The sequence below is a fragment of the Pagrus major genome, chromosome 2 (assembly GCF_040436345.1).
Source record: "Pagrus major chromosome 2, Pma_NU_1.0".
Lineage (NCBI taxonomy): Eukaryota > Metazoa > Chordata > Actinopteri > Spariformes > Sparidae > Pagrus > Pagrus major.
The window spans coordinates 30,138,361-30,157,767 of NC_133216.1; the positions used below are offsets into that span (position 1 = coordinate 30,138,361).

Sequence of the window (19,407 nt, forward strand, 5' to 3'; positions counted from 1 at the left end):
AAATAAGGCTTGCTGACATTATTGACATATTTTGACTTTTGGATGGTTATTAATGTTGTGAATGGACAGGGTTTGGTGAGGTTTAGGCACAGAAATGACTTGATTAGGTTTGGAAAAAGATCTTGCTTTGTATTAGAATAATTACCCTACTGAGTTCAATCACATCACCTACGTACTTTCTGTAGGTTACCATACTTACATTAACAAAAAAATCATTTTTGACTCTTGGTCACACACAGGGCTCAAGTTTCATACAGAGAGACCTCTCAAGCTCTGATCAATAAGACATCATATATGGTCACTATAGTATTTCTCCAGCCAAAGGAAAGAGAGATCCAATACATTACATTTCCATAAGAAATATAGTGCTCAGCACATGACAGTTTAATTTAGAGATACAGCAGTACAGTGCAGGAGTGTTTCATGAAGAGGGGAGAGAGTATCACAAATCAGTGTATGATAAAGATAAGTTACACCAGACAAAAGGATTGGGGGAAAAAATCTACTTAAAATAAAGTTCAAATGTTTCAGCTGCAGTTATCCTGCTGCCATGTGGAGCTGTCAGTATGCTAACCTGCTTGGTGCAGTTTTAAACTTAAGGAAGTGCCTCTGACTAAATTGACCTTATTTGGGCTGTTGTTCAAGCTGAAATATGCGAGCTAGTTTAATTTTAATTTTCTGACGTGCAACAGAGTGCATCAACCCGTCTAATGCTGTACTTTAGGACAAGGACTTTGGCCCAGTGCTTGGGCTTGATCTTGGCAGTGAAGGCCTCTGAGTCTCAGGGGTTTTCCCCCAGGGGAAACTGACATTGTGGAAGGGGTTTCAACTCATCTGTCAAATCCCACGCCTGAAGGCACCTGAGATCTTATCACAGGGGAGAAAATGTGCCCAGCACGCTCACATGATGGGATGTGAAGAGAAGTTGTCTTTGGCTCTGTTTTCTCATGCAGGATTAAACATTGTGAAAACAAATGTGGAGAGTAAAGGTGACACTCCAATGGGAGTCAACAGGGACAGTAACGAGACAATAAATCAAAATGAAAGACATGTGAGTGGTGCAGCTGAAACGTGATATACCGCACAATTCTCATGTATGAATGTATTTTATGAATTCCAGGAGTTCAGCTTTCTTCAGTTCATTTTTTTAAATCGGCTTGAATGTAACTATAACTCAAGATCCGCTGTGAACTCAGCATGAGCATAATATGCAAACGCTTACTTGATAAAAACTTTTTCAAATGTAACCCTCATCATCCATCTGCTTTCTTTGCTTCTTGGCAAATGATTTATCTGATGACTCAACCAACATGTGTTGGTCTTGATTCAGCTCCCCTGTGGATCAAAGAAGGGGCAGTTGGTCTTCTGCTGATTTGCTGACATAGCTTATGTTCACATGTCCTGAGGGTGCTTCAGGAACATAAACAGTGTTGAAAGGTAATGTCATGTGTGACACTTTGCTTATAATTGCCAGTAGTTGCTCAGTCGGGTCTTTCTCCTCCTTTCAGCGCAGCAGCCTAACAGTTTATTTTATCTCAAAGGCAGAGTCAATGTGATTTCTGACGAGAGCCTCAAGTGTTAATCACAGAAGCCCTTTAAAGAGCTGCATCTTTGGGCCTAGAGGCATTGCAGAAACATGCCTGTGCAGCACCCTCTGCAGCACACGGGGCGGGACACATGGAGCACTTACTAGAACTTATCAAGGAAAGGTTGCCCCCCAGGGAGACATAAATCTGCCACTCCAAGGAGGCAGAGAACACAAATTCCACAGCTTGTACCGATGGAGGTCTTTCAAACTCATTCTATTGTTGCTCAATCGCTGCTATTACAAACTTGTATCTAAGTACCACTTTCCAATAATCCACCCTTTATAATAATTTAAAAGAAATTATTTCCTAATGCTTTATAGATCAGTTTTTTGATCAACTTCTGATCAACTTTTGGGTTGCCTTTGGCACATGTTAATCCTTTTTGGAAATTATGCTGTTTTTTAAATTTTTTATTTATTAAGTGTTTTTCATTTTCTAATAAGCTGTCAAGTCTGCAGTTACAGTACACGTGTTAGTAAGTCGTTCATAAAGAGGATTTAATCCATGAATGATTTCATAAAGTCTGCAGTTATACATGTTAATAAGTTGTTGATAAATGCATTGTCAAACAGTCCAAAGAGTCAAAGGAACTTCAAAACTGATCATTAAAGTCTTAGTCAATGATCAACTCATCATTGATAAAGCCATTAGTTATAAACCATAGATGTCTTTTTTAACTGAATGAGCCTTCTTTGAATGATAGGGAGTTTTTTCAAAGCTGCCAGTGAGCAAAGACGTGAATATTGTAATTTTATTTATCATTTGCATGAACAGTTCCTGGATGAATCAAGCAGTGGAATAATTATGGACTTAAAATCCAGTGAGGTCAGCGGAGGCTTCCACTTGCCATCATCACATAGGATGTCACATAGAGGTGAAAAGGCTCCAGCACCAATTACAGCATATAGAACAACTTCACCGTTATGATGTGTTCAGACCAAATGCAACAGGAATTATTCGCGTGACTAGATTACATACAAAGTCAATGATAAATGCGATTAGACGTGTCATTATGATTCATATTCATATATTCAGTCTCCTTGTGATCCATTTATTGCAGGCAGATCACAGCGAAATCTCTTTGTTTTGGGTTCATACCGATGTGTCCAGCTGGGTGCTGCATGTTCGTGGTTATTTTTAATCGCATTACTTGCGCGGGTAGACACGATGAAAAATGAATAAACCCACGATCAAATTTGTGCAAGTAACGCGTCAGTCTCTTTAGACCCCTTCTTTCCCTTCTCCATGTACCTTGGAAGTAGGTGTAGTTGTCCCTGAAACCCTTACTCTGCTTCAGGGATGACACATTTGGACAAGAAAAACAAAATTAATAAGCTTTGCTTTAAAATTAATAAAAACATATGAAGGTGATTCCATTTTACAAATCATGAATTTTCAATCAAGCCATTAGAGCTTTTGAATGTGTCACACGAATGTCGACTACATGCTTAAAATGATTCAGAGCACTTTTGTGGGGTTCTCATGGATGTGGACAAAATCCTCAGTGCTTGAAAAAGTGAAATTTTGAACATTTGTAATTCAGTGATAACTGGGCAAATTAAGTTTTTTAAAACTAGCAATCCAAATTTAGACAGATATATCTGCCTTATGCTTGATTCTAGACCTTGACCTGACTATTTAAATAGTCATTGTTGTCTTCATGGCTGGGTCGGCCTGCTGAAGGGCCCTGAGGCAAAAAGGATCTGTTGGGCCCCTATTAACCCCCATTTATCCCTCCGTCACTGCAGTGTATTCCTAAAATGTCATAATGATCCACGTATGGTGACGTTAATATCAGATGGAAGAATTAAAGGTGAAAGGCCTCTCTTTAAGGGAGGGCCTCAACATCCTGGGAAAACATTGTGAAGGCTGTCATCATGGAGGTTAGGGTTAGTGTTTTGTTTTAGTGGGACATACTTCCATCCCAAACAAAGTTACATTGATCGAAATTACAATAATACATTATATTTGATAATAATGCCATAGAGATGATATTTATGGTAGTGACTCAGGAGAAAAACACTGTGAGTCACTTTGTCAACACTTCTACTCACGCATATTTTCCTTCTGAAGTTGCTGAAGTGGTCTGTTAATATTTTAAGTCCTGTTCTATTAAATCATATCAAACACTGTTTTTCACTTCAAGAACTGAGTGAGTAATAAATGTCAGTACTTTTACAAGCTGAGTGGCAGAAGCTGCATGTAAACTGCCAAACGCGCTCTAAGTACATCTAATCTAATCTAATCTAATGTACTGCATGTATAACAACATTGTTAGGTTTGTTCAACACCGAGGACCCAAATTCAATGAAAAAATAAAACAATGATCGTCCAGCTTACTAATGATGAAAGTTTATGGTACTGGTTGTCAGTCTAAAAGCAGGTTCTTTTATAAAAAGTATTTCTAAGTGCTGTATCGTAGGCAACTGGACTCGTTTCACTTGTTTGAAACAAGTCCAGATGCCTACGATACAGCACTTACATTAACTATGACCTGGATGAGTGAGAACCTTCATCAACATATCAACAGTATTGTTGAATCATTAATACACCAATGTGCGATATGACCCAGTGCACTTCCTTTATTTCTTTCTTTGTCTGCTCTCATTATTGCTTTTGCTCCACGCTCATGTGATTTATCTTGGGTTTTCATCTGTGAACAAAAACAGAGTTTGCAGGAGGCATGACTTGAAGAGCAGGAGTGGCACTGGAGCCACAGCAGTCATGCCAAGGCCTGTTCCTCCTGCTCACTTCATGTGAAGGATATCCCTAAACAGTCCACAATGCCACAGATCAAGATAGCAGGCCACAAATAACAGGAGTCACTCCAAAGGATCCTGTATGTTATTGCATTCTTACATAGTGTCACATATGACATACATGTATACATACATATATGATGTAGTACGCTGATGTTATTTACATTAGTTTATGTATATTGCAAAATACGTGTCTGGTTCAGACTGATGTTTCCTGGAATGTTTCTTATAAATGTCTAATATCTCCGATCTGCTCTGCCACACTGGCTATCAGTGATCAGGCCAGGTGAGTAAATAAACCAGAAATGTAAGAAGCATCACTTCCCTTGCAGACGGTTTCACTTAAACAGAGAAACAGAGGAGCTATGACGAACTGAATACAATCACTTTATCGTTCCTTTTGCAGCAATTTATTTACATGAAAACTATGATTTTAATAATGTTGACTGAGCTGCTTCACAAATAGAAACAGTGCTATCACAAATCAGGTGTGTTCACCCTCCATTTACCTTCTGTTTGATGTGTAAATAAGACATTCCTGGCACAGCTCAGTGTTTCTGTAATCTCGCTGGGTGCGTGTTGGGGTTTTCTGCAGAAAAAGTGAATGAATATAAACAGCCTCTGATTCACTCAATAAAGAAACACCCTGTGACACGACTGCACGCAGGTGAAAGGCTCACTTATCAGTTATTGTGAAATACAGTGATGTTATTTACCCTATTCATCATTCCCCTTCTCCAGCCCTGATAACATTTTACTCAGGGTGCCAAAGTTGAATGCTGCGCCAAGATTGAGAAATGTTGGATGTTGGAGGATAGTTGTTGGGATTGAATAGAAAATTATTGCTTGTGTTGCTTAAACATTAACAAAGACAAAAGCAGCCCTGTGTCTAGACACAAAGGAACTGATTCAGTGAATGTGATCATAAAACTTCAAAGGAGTCTGGTAGAGGTGTACAGTGTGAACAACATCCAGTCTGATTGTGTGTTGTCCCTAATCAAACTGCTATTGTGTATTGTGCTCTTTGATGACATGTGTACAGCAGGAGCCTAATGGTGGCTCAGCTGGTTGTACTGAGAGCTTTGTCATGAGTCATCATCTCACCCTAACCTTCTCTACTATACAATATGTCCAATGAAAAAGATAATTGAGTGGGACTGTATTTGTAATGTCTCACACTTATATGGGCAGCCAGCGCTGTGCTCGTTCAGCCACTAGCCACCGTTTATTCCTCCAGATGGTCTGACTCTCTGACTCTAGCTGGCGAGCTCTGGGCATCAGAGACAGCTCTGCCTCTTCCCACTCTGTCCTGTAGTCCCCACATAATGCTCAGCAAAGCCACACACACATACTCATACATACATTTTTTGTTGAAAGTTAAATCTTTTCAACTCACGCAAGTATGCGAATCACAGATCTGCAGAGAAAAATGTGCTTCACACAGAAGTGTTGGCTGTCTGAGAATTGAGCTACTCTGTTGTCATGTTGGCAAGATTCTTTGAAGAGAAACTCGGGCCCTCTTTTGACCCACAGCCAGTCGGATACAGTTTGCTAGTTTAAGAATTCAGGGTTATGATATATACAGTAGTTTTACAGTATAATAACTTGAGTTAGTCCACTCATTCTCACCACTTATTATATTATCAGTGGGTGACATATGTGAGAGCTTAACACCTGGATAGCTAAACACCTATGTTGTGAAAAATGTGATTTTCTGAAACAATTTGACCATTTACTAGTTTTTTAGAGCTTTCAGCAGTCTGCATCATCAACTGGAGTTCCTCCGCTGTCATGGAGATAGATTCAAGGTTTATTCATTGTGATGATGACTTCATCCACAGCTCTTTTAGGACTTGCGCCTGCAACCATTCAAAGTTCATTCTTGACCTTTTCTAATATTTTCCTGCTACATAAAGCCTGAACATTTTTTAGACACACTCACATGTAAGTTGGCAGTTGTCTTTATCGGCATGCTGAAACGTCAATACCAGCAAAATAAAGCTGACTAGAGCTCTGCTGAGGCCTGAGTGTGGGCGTTGATCAGGTCTTGCCAAGCCTCTGCAGGGGGATTTCCACAAGTGCTGGTTTAGCAGTAGTATGTCAGGAGGTTGCCAACAGGATCACACACACGCACGCACACAGACACACACACATGCACAATTAAACATGCTAATCCCTTAGTGTTTAACGTTGACACAATGCCTCTAGTTTCAGGAATGAGAGCTAGGTGTGAAGTGCGGTCAGGAAAGTTTCTTTAGATTTTCTGTTTTCTCTGTTCTGTTTTGTTTTGTTCAGACTTGACCGTGACCTGGGTTAAATTCACTGGAAGCCTGTCCAATAATCTGTTGGCACAGAGGTTCTGTTACCAAGGGTCCAGTACACACCTGGCACTTACAGTTGAAGAACCTAATCTAATCAAGCTACAGCTTTCATAACTTGATTCATGATTTAAAAAATATTTCACATAGTTGTTCTGCTTCTTTATCTATCTGATGATGAGTTATGATATTAAAACAATGCCCACAGCCAAGTTTCTGAGTAAAGCATGCCAAGATAAGAGCTGGTTTTAAGGAAACAGTGTACTTTGAAATGTATCTCTGAGTCTATTTTAATGTGGTATTTTTCTTAAGAACCAGCCAAAATGAGATCATTTGACCCTGGTTTGTGTTACTGTCCCTTCACTGCAGCTCGGTCTGTCTGTGGAAACACAAAGTGGGAATTCTGTACCAAAAGACTGACTCTGGAAGAGACTCCCCTGGCTTCACTAACTCAGTCTGTTGAAGTGTGATATTAGCTTCAAAGAACTTTATTTACATTTTTGCACAAAACAAGGACTGTAGGTTTGATCCTCATCTTTGTTTATAGACAAACTTGTACAAATTATGACAGTATCCTTTGATTAATTGCAAACATAATGTATTTATTGTATGCACCACTTAAACTTTTTATAAACTGCGATGATACGGGGCTAATGAAACACCAGATTTTCCACCTATGAAAAGGGGGAGGACAGTACGGTCTTGTCCTGTCATACATCTTTTTTTTTGTTGCTATGTTGACGTATTCTCAGCACTTGTTATCAATTAATGGAGAAAAAATGATCAGGCAAACGATCCTGGTGTAAACAATCAGAACACACATGGTTAAATGATTGTCTGAAACACAGAGGACGTCAAGTCACAATTTTTTCTCATTTTCTGTTACATTGCAAGTTAGGTGTTAATTGTCATCAATTTCATAATGCATGGATCTTGATGAAAAACATTTGATGTGTTTAGATGACTGGTATCTATAATTTGATGTGGACCTTAGATCTGGTGGGCTTTTTTTATGGTCAAGGTTAATGTAGAGTGACACGGGGCTATAATGTTTGATATTGGATTAGGCTCGAATGAATTAAAGGGGGGTGTTGGACCTAGGCGGAGGTATGCGCTCTACTACGTGCCACAGACTGTTTATTTTTTCTCCACTGAAGTCTTAGCAATGCGGCTGCAGTGACCCTGGAGGTAAACGGGGAATGTTGGTCCTGTATATGTGAGAGTGAGGGGCAGCAGACAGATCAGGTAAGGGTGGATCACATCTTGATTCAAGCTGCTGATCAGTCAGCGCCACATTCCCCAACCCTTTCACTTACATGTGTGCATCTCTGTGTGCCTTGCAGGGGATTCCGGCTCTTACATTTAGGCTCAAAGGGGAGAAAAAGGTTAGAAGAAGCTGTTGTTAGCAGTTTTTGAGACTTTAGTTAAGTATGGAACCACATCACTCCATCAGGTTTAAACTGAAACTGTTTCAGCTCAGATAAGCATCAGGAGATGATCACTTTCTACATGCAGTTTGGTATCATTAAAAACAACAATAGCATGAGCACTACATGGTACAGTGTGCATGTGAGAACATTCTGGAAAAAATGAGGATGCGGTGAAAAAAGCTGCAGATTGTAATACACACACAGTATTCATTTCACTCTCCATTTCAAATTATTCCTCTCACTGATTACGGATCATGCCACAACATGCAGTGAATAACAGGCCTATGGTGTGATTTGCTACGCTCCTTACACACAATAAGATAAGATAGGTGTGGTGGCTCCTGGCTGCCTCCTCACCTAGGGTGGGGGGTGGGGGGACAAACTAATTCCAGACTAGTTTGTCTCTGGAACTGCTATTAGTACCAAGCAGTGTAGCCAGTCTGACCTGGGGCTCCGGGCACTCGCTGAAATGTCTGTTTTTGAATTTCAACTCCATTCCTCATCAGTCATTTTTAGAGCACAACTGATATTATAGATCAATGTTGGCCTTTCACAGATGCATCAGTATCAGCGTACATGTTGTCTGTTACGCCCCCATATGAAACTTTTTTTAATTCACTTTTTTAAAGAGATTATAATGAAGAAAAAGATGCTCAGGGTGATTTATAATAATTACATTCCTGGTGAAGTTTGCTGTTTTAGTGCACCAATGTCATTTTGAACAATAAAGTTTATTAAAAATATCCATTACAAATCTTTGTCAAGTGTTTGATAAACACATTTGAGGAATTGATGTGGAAAAAAGCATATCCATAATGGAATTTCTTTACATCCTAATATCGGTATAGATGTATTTTTTGGCTACACTTTCTATGAAGACCATATCTATAATGCATTATAACGCATTAAGAACATCAGCTTTAATAATACCTTGTAATGCACTTATAGAGCTGTAAAATTATAGTTATAAGCATTGTTTTTAAACATGATGAATATTCATTAGTGCTCACAACTATAATTGTACGGTGGTATACACACATTATAATGCATTCACAAATGTCCCTGTTTGCGGGACTAACAAAGGAATTTCTGATTTCTGCTTATTATCATCATAGAAAGTGTACGCATACACAGATACATACACACACACACTGTGTTGCTATGGTAAGAATGAATTGAGAGTGTATCCATATCAATAGGAGAACATCTATCATCACTGATACAACGTTGTGGTAAATGACGGTGCGTTCCTGCTGCAGCAACATGTCAAGTTTATGGCTTGGAGGTACATTAAATATGTGTAAGATTATAATCGTCACTGTTTATTTTGCTCCCACAGAATCTTCTTTTGTGTGAAGAAACATGTAGTATGTGAATTCTGTACAAAGCTTCATTAATAAGGTCATATACTGTAGTAATTCACATTAGTTGGTTTTTGTGCTTTCAATCAATACTCAGACCATCCTGATGGACTCATCTTGATTTTATAATGTCTTAGTTTTCTTTTAAACTTTGTTTGAGACATCTCTATATTCCATGACGCGCCCTCATGAGCAAAGTACATAACGTAAGGGGACAGGGACGCCTGTCACCCTGTCATGTGCAAATGTAATACAATAAAGGTGAAAATGACAAGTAAATAAAAGAATACACATACAACTGATCAAACAAGCACATCGGATAAATATTCAACTTTCAACAACTCTGATATTCTTAATAATATCAATAGTGAATACATTTTTCATTTGACAGTGTGTGAATTCCATACTGTCCTTTACAATTCATCTATTTCTCTCACAGTCAAAGCTAGAACAAATGAATAAGTCAGTGTCTCTCCGAGCAGCTCCCTCTATAATGTTTATGTATTTGTCTGTTCAGCTAATAAGGTTTAAAGGAGACATATTCTGCTCATTTTCAGGTTCAGAATTTTATTTTGGATCACTACTAGAACAGGTTTACATGCTTTAGTGCTTAAAAAACACATCAGTTCTCATCCTGTCCATTGCTGCAGCTCTGTATTCACCCTCTGCCTGTCTCTTTAAGGCCCGCCCTCCTGAATACCCAGTCTACTCTGATTGGTCAGCTCACACACGAGCACCAGCACCCCTAACAACAACAAAGCAGCTGTGCTAAATTAATTCTAACATGGCAAACTAGCTGCTAGGCATACATTATGCAAATATGTGACATGGTGATGTAGTGTGATGTCACAAAGTCACAGAATTAAAGGCGGGACTACTGAAGGAAAGGACAAAAACTAAAAACCATATCATGTCTCCTTTAAATCGTGCTTCAACCTTACAACAGTTTAACAGTGGAGCCCTGTTGTGTGTGTGAAACCATGATCCATTTCATCATTTATAGAACAAACCTCAGCTGCCTGAACTGTTTAATGCTGTCATATTTAAATCTATGGAATAAATTGTTGAATTTGGTGCTGCAGATCCACCATATATGGGGTTAATGTTTGAGATATGTGACTAATCAGTAAAAAAAAAAAATCTCTACTCAGAAACCCACCCAAGTTTTTTTCACCCACTGCATATGTGAAAAAAGTAGTGTAAAGGCTCCATAGGAAGCTGCATGTAATCTGATAAACCTCCAGTGATGCCACTGTGATTAAAAACCTGGTGTCTACATTACCCACAATGCAACTTAGCCTCTGAGGCAGTTTATCAGATTACATGCAGCTTCATCTGGAGACAAAAAAGACTTTATACTAATGTAGTAGTAATCCATAAGACCTGTTAACACACTTTAATGTGGAGAACAGGCATTGTTACCCTTTAAAAGGTTTTTGCCAGCCATCAACCAAACTCTGTATTTAAAAAGGCAAATTTTGATTATTAATGTAACTGTTGTAGTACATTTTCTGGGAATTTTACCTCCCAACATTAAACTCCAAGTCTTGTTTCGAAGTTTCTCAACCGTATATGTGATGTGATGTTAAACACCATTTATTTATTTATTTATCTATCTATTTATTGTTTATAAGTGCAAAACAGTTCACTTTTGGCATAATCAACCTTTTTAAAAAAAATAAAAATAAAAATCCAACATGTGTACTATGTGTGTAATAATAAAATGTATGTAAACCTGCCAGATTTGCAGAAATATTACTGAAGAGACCTCCTCAGCATCCTCAGTGATTGTTATGGTCATTCCAGAAAGCAATATGGTTGCTTTATATGTATATTTGTCCTCCTGTAATAATTTTGATGATATAACAATTAACACAATAAGAGAAACACTTACTGAAGGTCAATTTTCACACTTGAGGCAGTTGACAGTCAGGTCTTCAAAGATGAAGACAGATGTGGTCATTACATAAGTTTCCTTGAGGTATTTCTCCAGTATTGTATGTGTGTCATGTGCTGCTCTGTGATCCTGTTACATAACCTCCAACCCAAAACTGTTTATGATGCATATATAGATGCATGTCAACTTGATTTAAATGTAACATCCTAATAAAAACCAGTTCTCTGTGCACTTTTTGTTGCCTGAGGTTTTAGTGAACTTCCCTCAAATCTTTCAGGATTCCTTCACTTCAGTGCAAAGTGTTGCATTACCGCCCAGTTCAGCCCCAACATGTTATCAGTCTGCCTTGTTTTTTTTCATCCTCCTCCCACATTTTTGCAGTTTCTTGTGATGGTGTAAATGGAGATGTTAAGCAACATAGTTAAGAACTGTAACAGCTTGTTCAATGAACAAAATGTGAACCAACTGGCCCCGATACTGATGAACTCGACCAAGACTAAATGTTCAGCCAAAAAGTGAATCTCAGTCATCATCTCCTCCCTCCATGCTGATGGAAAGTCAGGTGAAGTTTCGTAGTCCACAGAAAAAACAACCAAAAAAACATCAAATGGCTCCTTACAGCTCATCTGCTGTGATCCAAGTTTCCAGAAGCCCCAAACTGAGATCCTGAATTGATTTGAAGAGACGTTACTAACACCCTTGATGTAAGATTTTTGGTTGTAGTGGTACTGTGGTAGTCCCTGGCTACTTCAGTTGTTAAGGAGAATGCTGCAATGCTGTTGACTTAACACACTTTTACAGCAGCATGAAGGTGAGGAGGTAATGACTGAATTTTAGAAAACTCCCTTTGACACTATACGTTTGTCGGCTTTTAAAGTGTGAAAGCTTCATCGGCCAATATAGACAAATGAATTTGAGCAAACTGATGAGTTTAACAGATTTTTATTAAGTTCAGCAACAACTTATGTGTATGAAAATAAATCTAGGCAGTAAAAAAAGTAATTGATACAAAAATATCAGCCTCTCAGTACATTTAGCATTCATCATGCACACTCCACCAAAATAAGAGCAAGTCAGAGAACACACTGAAATGCAAAGTGTGACAACGGCCTCACTTGAAAATATATTTACAGACAAAAGACAACAAAATACTGCTCAAGGTCTCATCATAGTATGTTGTAACACATTTCGGAGCTCATCTGCAAATCCCTTTTGAAATAGTTCTCTTCCACGGGACAGGCGTATGGATAGTCTGTGGGGTTATAGTAAGGTGCGTATTCAGCGGCAGAGAAGCTCTCCTGCTGGCCCGGCCAACAGTGGGGCAGGCAGTAACAGTCCTGGAGGTTGCAGTGCTGATAGTGGAAGTGCTCTGAGGGGAAGCTGTGGTAGCTGGACTGCATCCTGGTGGGTGAGTCGTAGCAGGAGGAAGAGGACGAAGAAAAAGAGTCCTGCGGCGAGTAGCTGTTGTGATCCACGGGGTTGCAGAACTTCAGTGACTCTGGTGAGGAGCAGGGAGCCTGGAGGAGAGGAAGACATGGTGCATGGTGAGGATTATGTTGAGCAGGAGTTGACTGACATTAATGTGGTCCTTGTTTGAGTTCTCCAATGTGAATAAATCAGGCTTATTATTCCTTTATTAAAGCTACTGAAATATCACTGTTCTTTTATCATATTTTATTGTATTTAGGCTTCTTGTAAGTAATAGCTGCTCTAAATGTAAAAAAGAAAAAGAAAAAAAAAGCAACACAAATATAATTGGTGCACGCTGAATTCCAGCCACAACACAGATTTCTGCTCAGGAGCAACAGCTGGACCAAACCTCTATTCAAAAACAACACAATTTAAGGTTGTCTGAGGTGTTAAAAAGCAGTTATTCCTGTGAGACCAAGTGTCTTCTATTCAGCATTCATGCTGATTACCAAACATACATTTTTAAGAAATACACCTGTTTAAACTACAGATTTTCGCCTATATATTAAAATTGTATTGCAATAATCATGGAATGATAGATTATAGTGCCGAATACTCAAAAAGACCCTGCAGATGATGATGGGTGTCATCTTTCTACATATTTCTTCTATAAATGAGCTGAAATGCAGACTTCTTAAAAACGCTGTCAGACCTACCATCCCATAGTAGTCCGCATCAGAGGAGAGTCCATGGCACAAGGGCAGCGGTAGGGTGGCAGGTGGAGGCAGGGAGGTGCTGTAGCCGCCGCCGATGCTGCTGTTGTTGTTGCTGCTGCCACTGTAGCCGTTGCTCGGCAACATCACGTCCCCGAACTGCGGCTGGATGTCGTGGAAGTTGCTCTCCTGCATCGGGATGTTGCACGAGCCGTCGGGGCAGGAGAACGAGGCGACGCGCAGGTGCTGGGCTCGCGCGCCACAGCTGCTCGCGTCCGCTGGAGGAATGGCAGTAGGAGGGTCCACACAGTCTGGCGGAATCAAATAGAAAAGCTCCATTAAAAAATATCCACACAGTAAATAAAGGAGAATCTCGCAGCACAAGGCTGCAGGATAAGGATCACATGCCTGTTATATACACTCATCTACATCTCGGCTGAGCTCCAGAGTGTGTACACACATCAGCTCAGGACTTTTGTTGCATTTCAGATGAAAAGTTGTTAATATTTTCTAGGCCTGATCTGCCGACATGGAGAATTTATGTGAACGGGGAAAATATCTTCAAGTCCATTTAAAAAGCTGCAGGTTGGTGTCTCTGCATGTTAACACACCGCAGGAAGATATTTAAATAAGCCTATAAGTTGAGAGTGATGTCATGACACCATCATCAGCCAACACATTTGAATGTAGCCTAGCCTTAGTTTATAAGAGGGGGCCCTGCACTTTTGGAATGGAGCTGTCAATAGTTGACTAGATTTACTTTTCTGACCAGCTGGTCAGGACTGACTTCATGTGAGTATTTGGTCCTGGTGTGCGGGGTTCAGGTCAGGTTGTTGCTGTCATCAAGGACTGCGGTGTGCTTTGACTTTGCTTCTTTTACATGATTCCAACAACAATATGTCAGCTTTAGTTTCACTCGCTGTAACCAGAGCGGGTTTTTAAAGTTTATGGCTGCATTTTGCATTTGGATCATTGTGGAGCGTTTTTGTAGGTGCCAGTGTAGGTGTAGCCTGTGAATGCTTCAGCACAGGTGGGATTTAAATGCTGCAGTAGATTTAGAGCTTCAGTTTTTTTATTCAACATTAGACACTGGAGTTGGACGCTGCTGCTGTGTAGGGAAACTTACTTGGAAAAGACGCGTAAAGATCCTGAAGCTCCACGCAAGCCTGGGATATCTGTTCACAGGAGGGGGAAGGAGGGATTATCAGATATTCGTAACATTCGGACATGAACTTGAAAGAAACGTTTTTTTCTTCTGATATTTGGCATGTTCTCCTTGCAAATGTGTGTGTGTGTGTGTGTGTGTGTGTGTGTGTGTGTGTGTGTGAGAGAGAGAGAGAGAGAGAGAGAGAGAGAGAGAGAGAGAGAGAGAGAGAGAGAGAGCCTGTGTGTGCGTGCGCGCGCGTGCTTTATGGTTTTGGGTGTTTTCTACTGGAAGTGTAGTCAGCCATTGACAGAGGCAGATTATGACTTTACTCAGTGAGTGATTTTCCCTCTCCTGCTCTGTCTGACAGTGGAACAGGCAGGGTGACAGTGAGGATGTATGGTGTGGACAGTGAGGATGTATGGTGTGGACAGTGAGGATGTATGGTGTGGACAGTGAGGATGTATGGTGTGGACAGTGAGGATGTATGGTGTGGACAGTGAGGATGTATGGTGTGGACAGTGAGGATGTATGGTGTGGACAGTGAGGGAGGGAAAGTTACCGTTTTCACTTTTTTACTGCTGGCCTCCCGGGCTCTGTGCCTCTGCAGCAGCTCCTTGACTGTGGTCTTCACTCGGACGCCCTGGTACACCCTCGGCTTATCTGCTGCAGGCAGAGAACAGCATGTCACTCATGTTTATCAAACACCTCCATGGAGCAGACAATAGCACACACCGACTCCTCTCCACGCCACACTGCCCCCTCCTAAACCTCTGCCTCCTCCTCCTTCAGTTTAACTCCACAATGTGCTTTCTTCCCTCAAACACAAAAAAATCATACAAAATGATTCCCAAGAAGCTGCAATCTCTTCACGAGACGATTATGTGGTCATAATGAATGTGCTTTATTGTGGTAGAAAATGTTTGTAACACACATATATCATAATCTAATAAAAAAAAAAGTGAACTGCATATTAAACTATGTATAACGCTTTAAAGTGTAAAGTTTTGTCCGAATCCGCGGTGCGTAATGCGCATTTTTTAGCTGTCAGTGCGCGCTGTGGCTCCGGCTATTTTCTCCTCCTCGCCCCGACCCCGGAGCCTCCTGTGCAGCCGGTTAGGGCTCTCTCTTTACGGCACCACACGGCTCAGCATATCCTATTGCGCCGTCAGCAGCCTCCCTAACTGCAGCCTGTGTGTGATCCGCGCTGCTAAGCCACCGCGCACAGACCAGGAACAAAGGAAAGCGGCACAAAATGCGTTAATGTGAGTATATATTTCTGATCGCAGATGCATGGACGATAGGACGAGTGATGAAAATGTGAGCTTGTGTGGATCTAGAGGTTGGAATACGTGTTAGATTGTTTGCTAAAGTCGGATAAAGGCGCTCGGGGCAACCCGCTTAAAACGCACGAACAAAGAGCAGAAAAGAGTCTGTAAGTCGATCGGTAACTTCAACTTCACACTTTTCTTCGTGATCGCGCTGAAGTTGTTCGTTTGAGCCACAGTTGTGTAGAAGAATCGACCCCTCAGTGAAGTTTGTTTCGGTGAAAGCAGCGCTGCAACTATTCCTGACAAACTGTTTACTCTTTACGCACTTCAGCGCCGCGTTGTCCGCTCATTTAGTAAAATTCACTCTGGCTCCAGTTCGATCAGACTGTTGATTTACGGAAAACAGCGAGAGCAGTTTATAAATCAAACCGAAGGAAATGCTGTAGCGTTTATTCAGGGAATACCTGGCCGTGTTTTCCTATAGATAAAGTCTGATTAAGGAGCCGGGGAAAGAACGCCTCGCAGAGTTGCACGTAATTTAGGCCTAAAGGCGTAATTTAATGCACTCAGGAGTGGCGAGCCGTTTGGAAAAATGCGATTTGATAAGGTGAAGAAGCATGGGCTGCGAAACCTCATCTGATAAATATTCATACGGCTAAATGCTACTTCATGATTTGTCTTAAATGTGGCAAATGGGCCAAAATCACACAGCAGACACATCCCACTCTAACACGGTTACTCCTAACGTCCTGTTACGCACAAGCATTCCGGGCAGAGAGGCTCCGACTGAAATGTCGCATAGTAGTTATTAATCCTTAACAATAAAACGCAGGAGATTATCTATATGTCCGTGTGTTAACAGACAGCCGTGATAGAAATTAAACATATGATTAATCCCTACATGTCGATAAAGCTGTTAAGACTAAAACGACTCTCCTGATCCACACTTCAACTTGAAGACAGGTGGCATAAAGTACAAAGATTTATCACCTGAAGTTTAATTTTACTGTAGGTCAGCTTATATATTATTTCAATTTGTTATAAAATGGATAGCTTCAGGAAAATCCTCCTCATTCTGCACGTGGCTATTGTGTACTTTTAATTTTGTCACTAAACATTTCCAATTTTTTTTCTCTTTTCTCTCTAACAGGATACAAATGCAACAAAATCGTTTTCCAGATGAAAATCCAATGTGAAACTCACCAGACATGATGGGCAGAGATGAAGAGAGGCTCCCTGGAGAAGACCTGTGGGACTCCACAACGTCCTTTTCTGCCTAAGCAAAATGGCCAAGAATGAAATTTGTTCAAAAGTCTCCAAAAATCTCGACACAAATGTCTTACAGCAGGGTCACAGCATACAACAATATTGTAATATAGCTGGGGACATATTAGTTTGAGATTTTCTCCCTCCATGCCTACTATTTAAAACCCCTAGAACTCAATGATTTGACAATGATTTGATTGCGCGTTACTTTCAATTTGAATATTCAGAGGCAACTGAATTATATCGATTTTTCAATAAAAATCACTACATATGGACATTGTATAAGCTCCACTTTAATGTATTGTAACATAATTTCACACTTTGACCAAAAAGAAATCATACTTTTATTAATTTTATCCTCCTTTTGCAATATCTGAGCATCACACCCCCTCATTAAGCACTACAGCATTGGGTGCTTCTTGTGCGCAACTTAAACACCGAAATCCACTTTATATCGGCGGACACGCGTGTACTGCGGCCACTCTACATGCAGACAATATATCCAAACATATTTTTAAGCTTTATTTCAGGAAAAAACATATAATAGTGGGACAGAAGTGGGCGTGGCAAAGGGCAGCAGCCATCTTTGGCATCGCAGGCCTCCAGCTCACTGCAGCAAGTGCTCTGAGCGCACTCACCTGCTGAGGGCTGCAGGTGAACACCCAGCAGCACTGAGCACTTTTGATATTTGATTTGATTTATTTTTAATGACTAAAAACATACATTTAATCCAGAATCATGAAAATCTTGACAGTGTAGATCCACAGGTTGACAGCTTCTTTTCATATTTAGATGTAACTTCTTGATTCATCTCCAAACCGCTTCCATCCAAACGGACCTCCGCTGATTCAAGTCGAAACGCATTTATTAGTTTGAAACGTCATTTATAGAAAGTTCCATTCAGAACTGTGGTGGCTCTCTCTTTGCACCACACAGAAACTATATCTTCACAGCAGCCTGAGTGAAACTGCTGCGATAAACATGAACTCTCTGCAGAAAGTGGTCGCACGTGATAAGTAACTAAATTATTAGAAGTAATACAAATAAAAAGCAAACATGTTGAATGGCGTGTGTTCTGTTGAGCCAGCTGTAAACATCTGGAGCAACTTGGTCTCTCAAACTGGTCATTAAACATTAGTCATTAAACATAATTATTACTGCAATGATCATGACTGTTGTAATAATTCTGACTGCAACTATATGATTATTGTTATGTTATCTGTTGCAGTGATAGTAGTCCTGATGAAGGCATCTTTAATCCATAAAGAACATTTAAAGTTACAGTTAGGTATCATATATTTGTGTTTGATATATTTGCCCATTTAAAAATCCTTTCTTCGGTCATCTCAAGCACTTCTCATAAAGTTCCCTCTTCACTACTTCACAGACATACAACGTCTTCATCCCTGTGCTCTGCCCTTTCAGTACATTCATGGATTTTCTCCGTCGTTTTGCGGCACAGCAGCTCCTCTTCCTCTGCTGCAGCAGCGGTGTCGGGGCTCCACCTAGTGGCCAGAAATCACAACTACCTCCCAGCTGCCCTGCCTTCAGTTTGTGTGTATTAGTAGTGGCCAATAATTAAGTTATTGTGTGTTTATTACATTTCATATACATTTTGGGATGTGGTGTGTTGTAGACACACACACACACACACACACACACACACACACACACACACACACACACACACACACACACACACAAATATATCCAAGTATACAGTAAAACGCTTTTCTAATCAGTTTGCCTCAGTTGATTTCTGAGTCAAATTCATGCAATTCCTCCAAAAGAGCAGCACTGGGATCAGTTCCTCACTTAAAACAGTGTTGTATAATTCAACCCTTTCATGGGCCAATTATTAAATCACCTAAAAGCATAAATAGGCTGAATGTACTCTTTGGCACATGGCATTCGCTGAACAGAAGTATTTTCATTCATTCATTCAAAAAAGGGCTGAAGAATATTTATACCGTCACTACTCCACATGAGCTGAATATAACAGTTAAAGTGTCCCCGACAGTAAATCTGAACCAGTCTGATCTTCTCACTGGTCTGATCATCATGTCTAAAAGCCTTTTGGCCAATGTTTTACTTAAGCCCCCATATTGAGCATTTATAAACAGTTTATACAAACCATTACTAAACAGTTAATAACACATTATAGTCGCTGTGGGCAGATGTAAGGATTTTTGGGTTTATTAATGTCTTTGTGATTAACTATAACTCCTCCCATGAAGTGTTCAGAACTG

General features: G+C 40.2%; 1 protein-coding gene across 1 annotated transcript; it reads right to left on the bottom strand.

Annotated features, from left to right (window-relative positions):
• Positions 1–12,280: 12,280 nt before the first annotated feature.
• Positions 12,281–17,102, bottom strand: linc.pou2af1 (lnc RNA pou2af1). Its single transcript, XM_073495467.1, has 5 exons — positions 17,096–17,102; positions 15,184–15,287; positions 14,604–14,652; positions 13,481–13,788; positions 12,281–12,871 (listed from the first exon to the last, which is right to left on the bottom strand). The coding sequence occupies exons 1-5, from the start codon at positions 17,100–17,102 to the stop codon at positions 12,521–12,523; spliced, it is 819 nt and encodes a 272-aa protein (XP_073351568.1). The 3' UTR covers positions 12,281–12,520.
• Between the last annotated feature and the right edge of the window lie 2,305 nt (positions 17,103–19,407).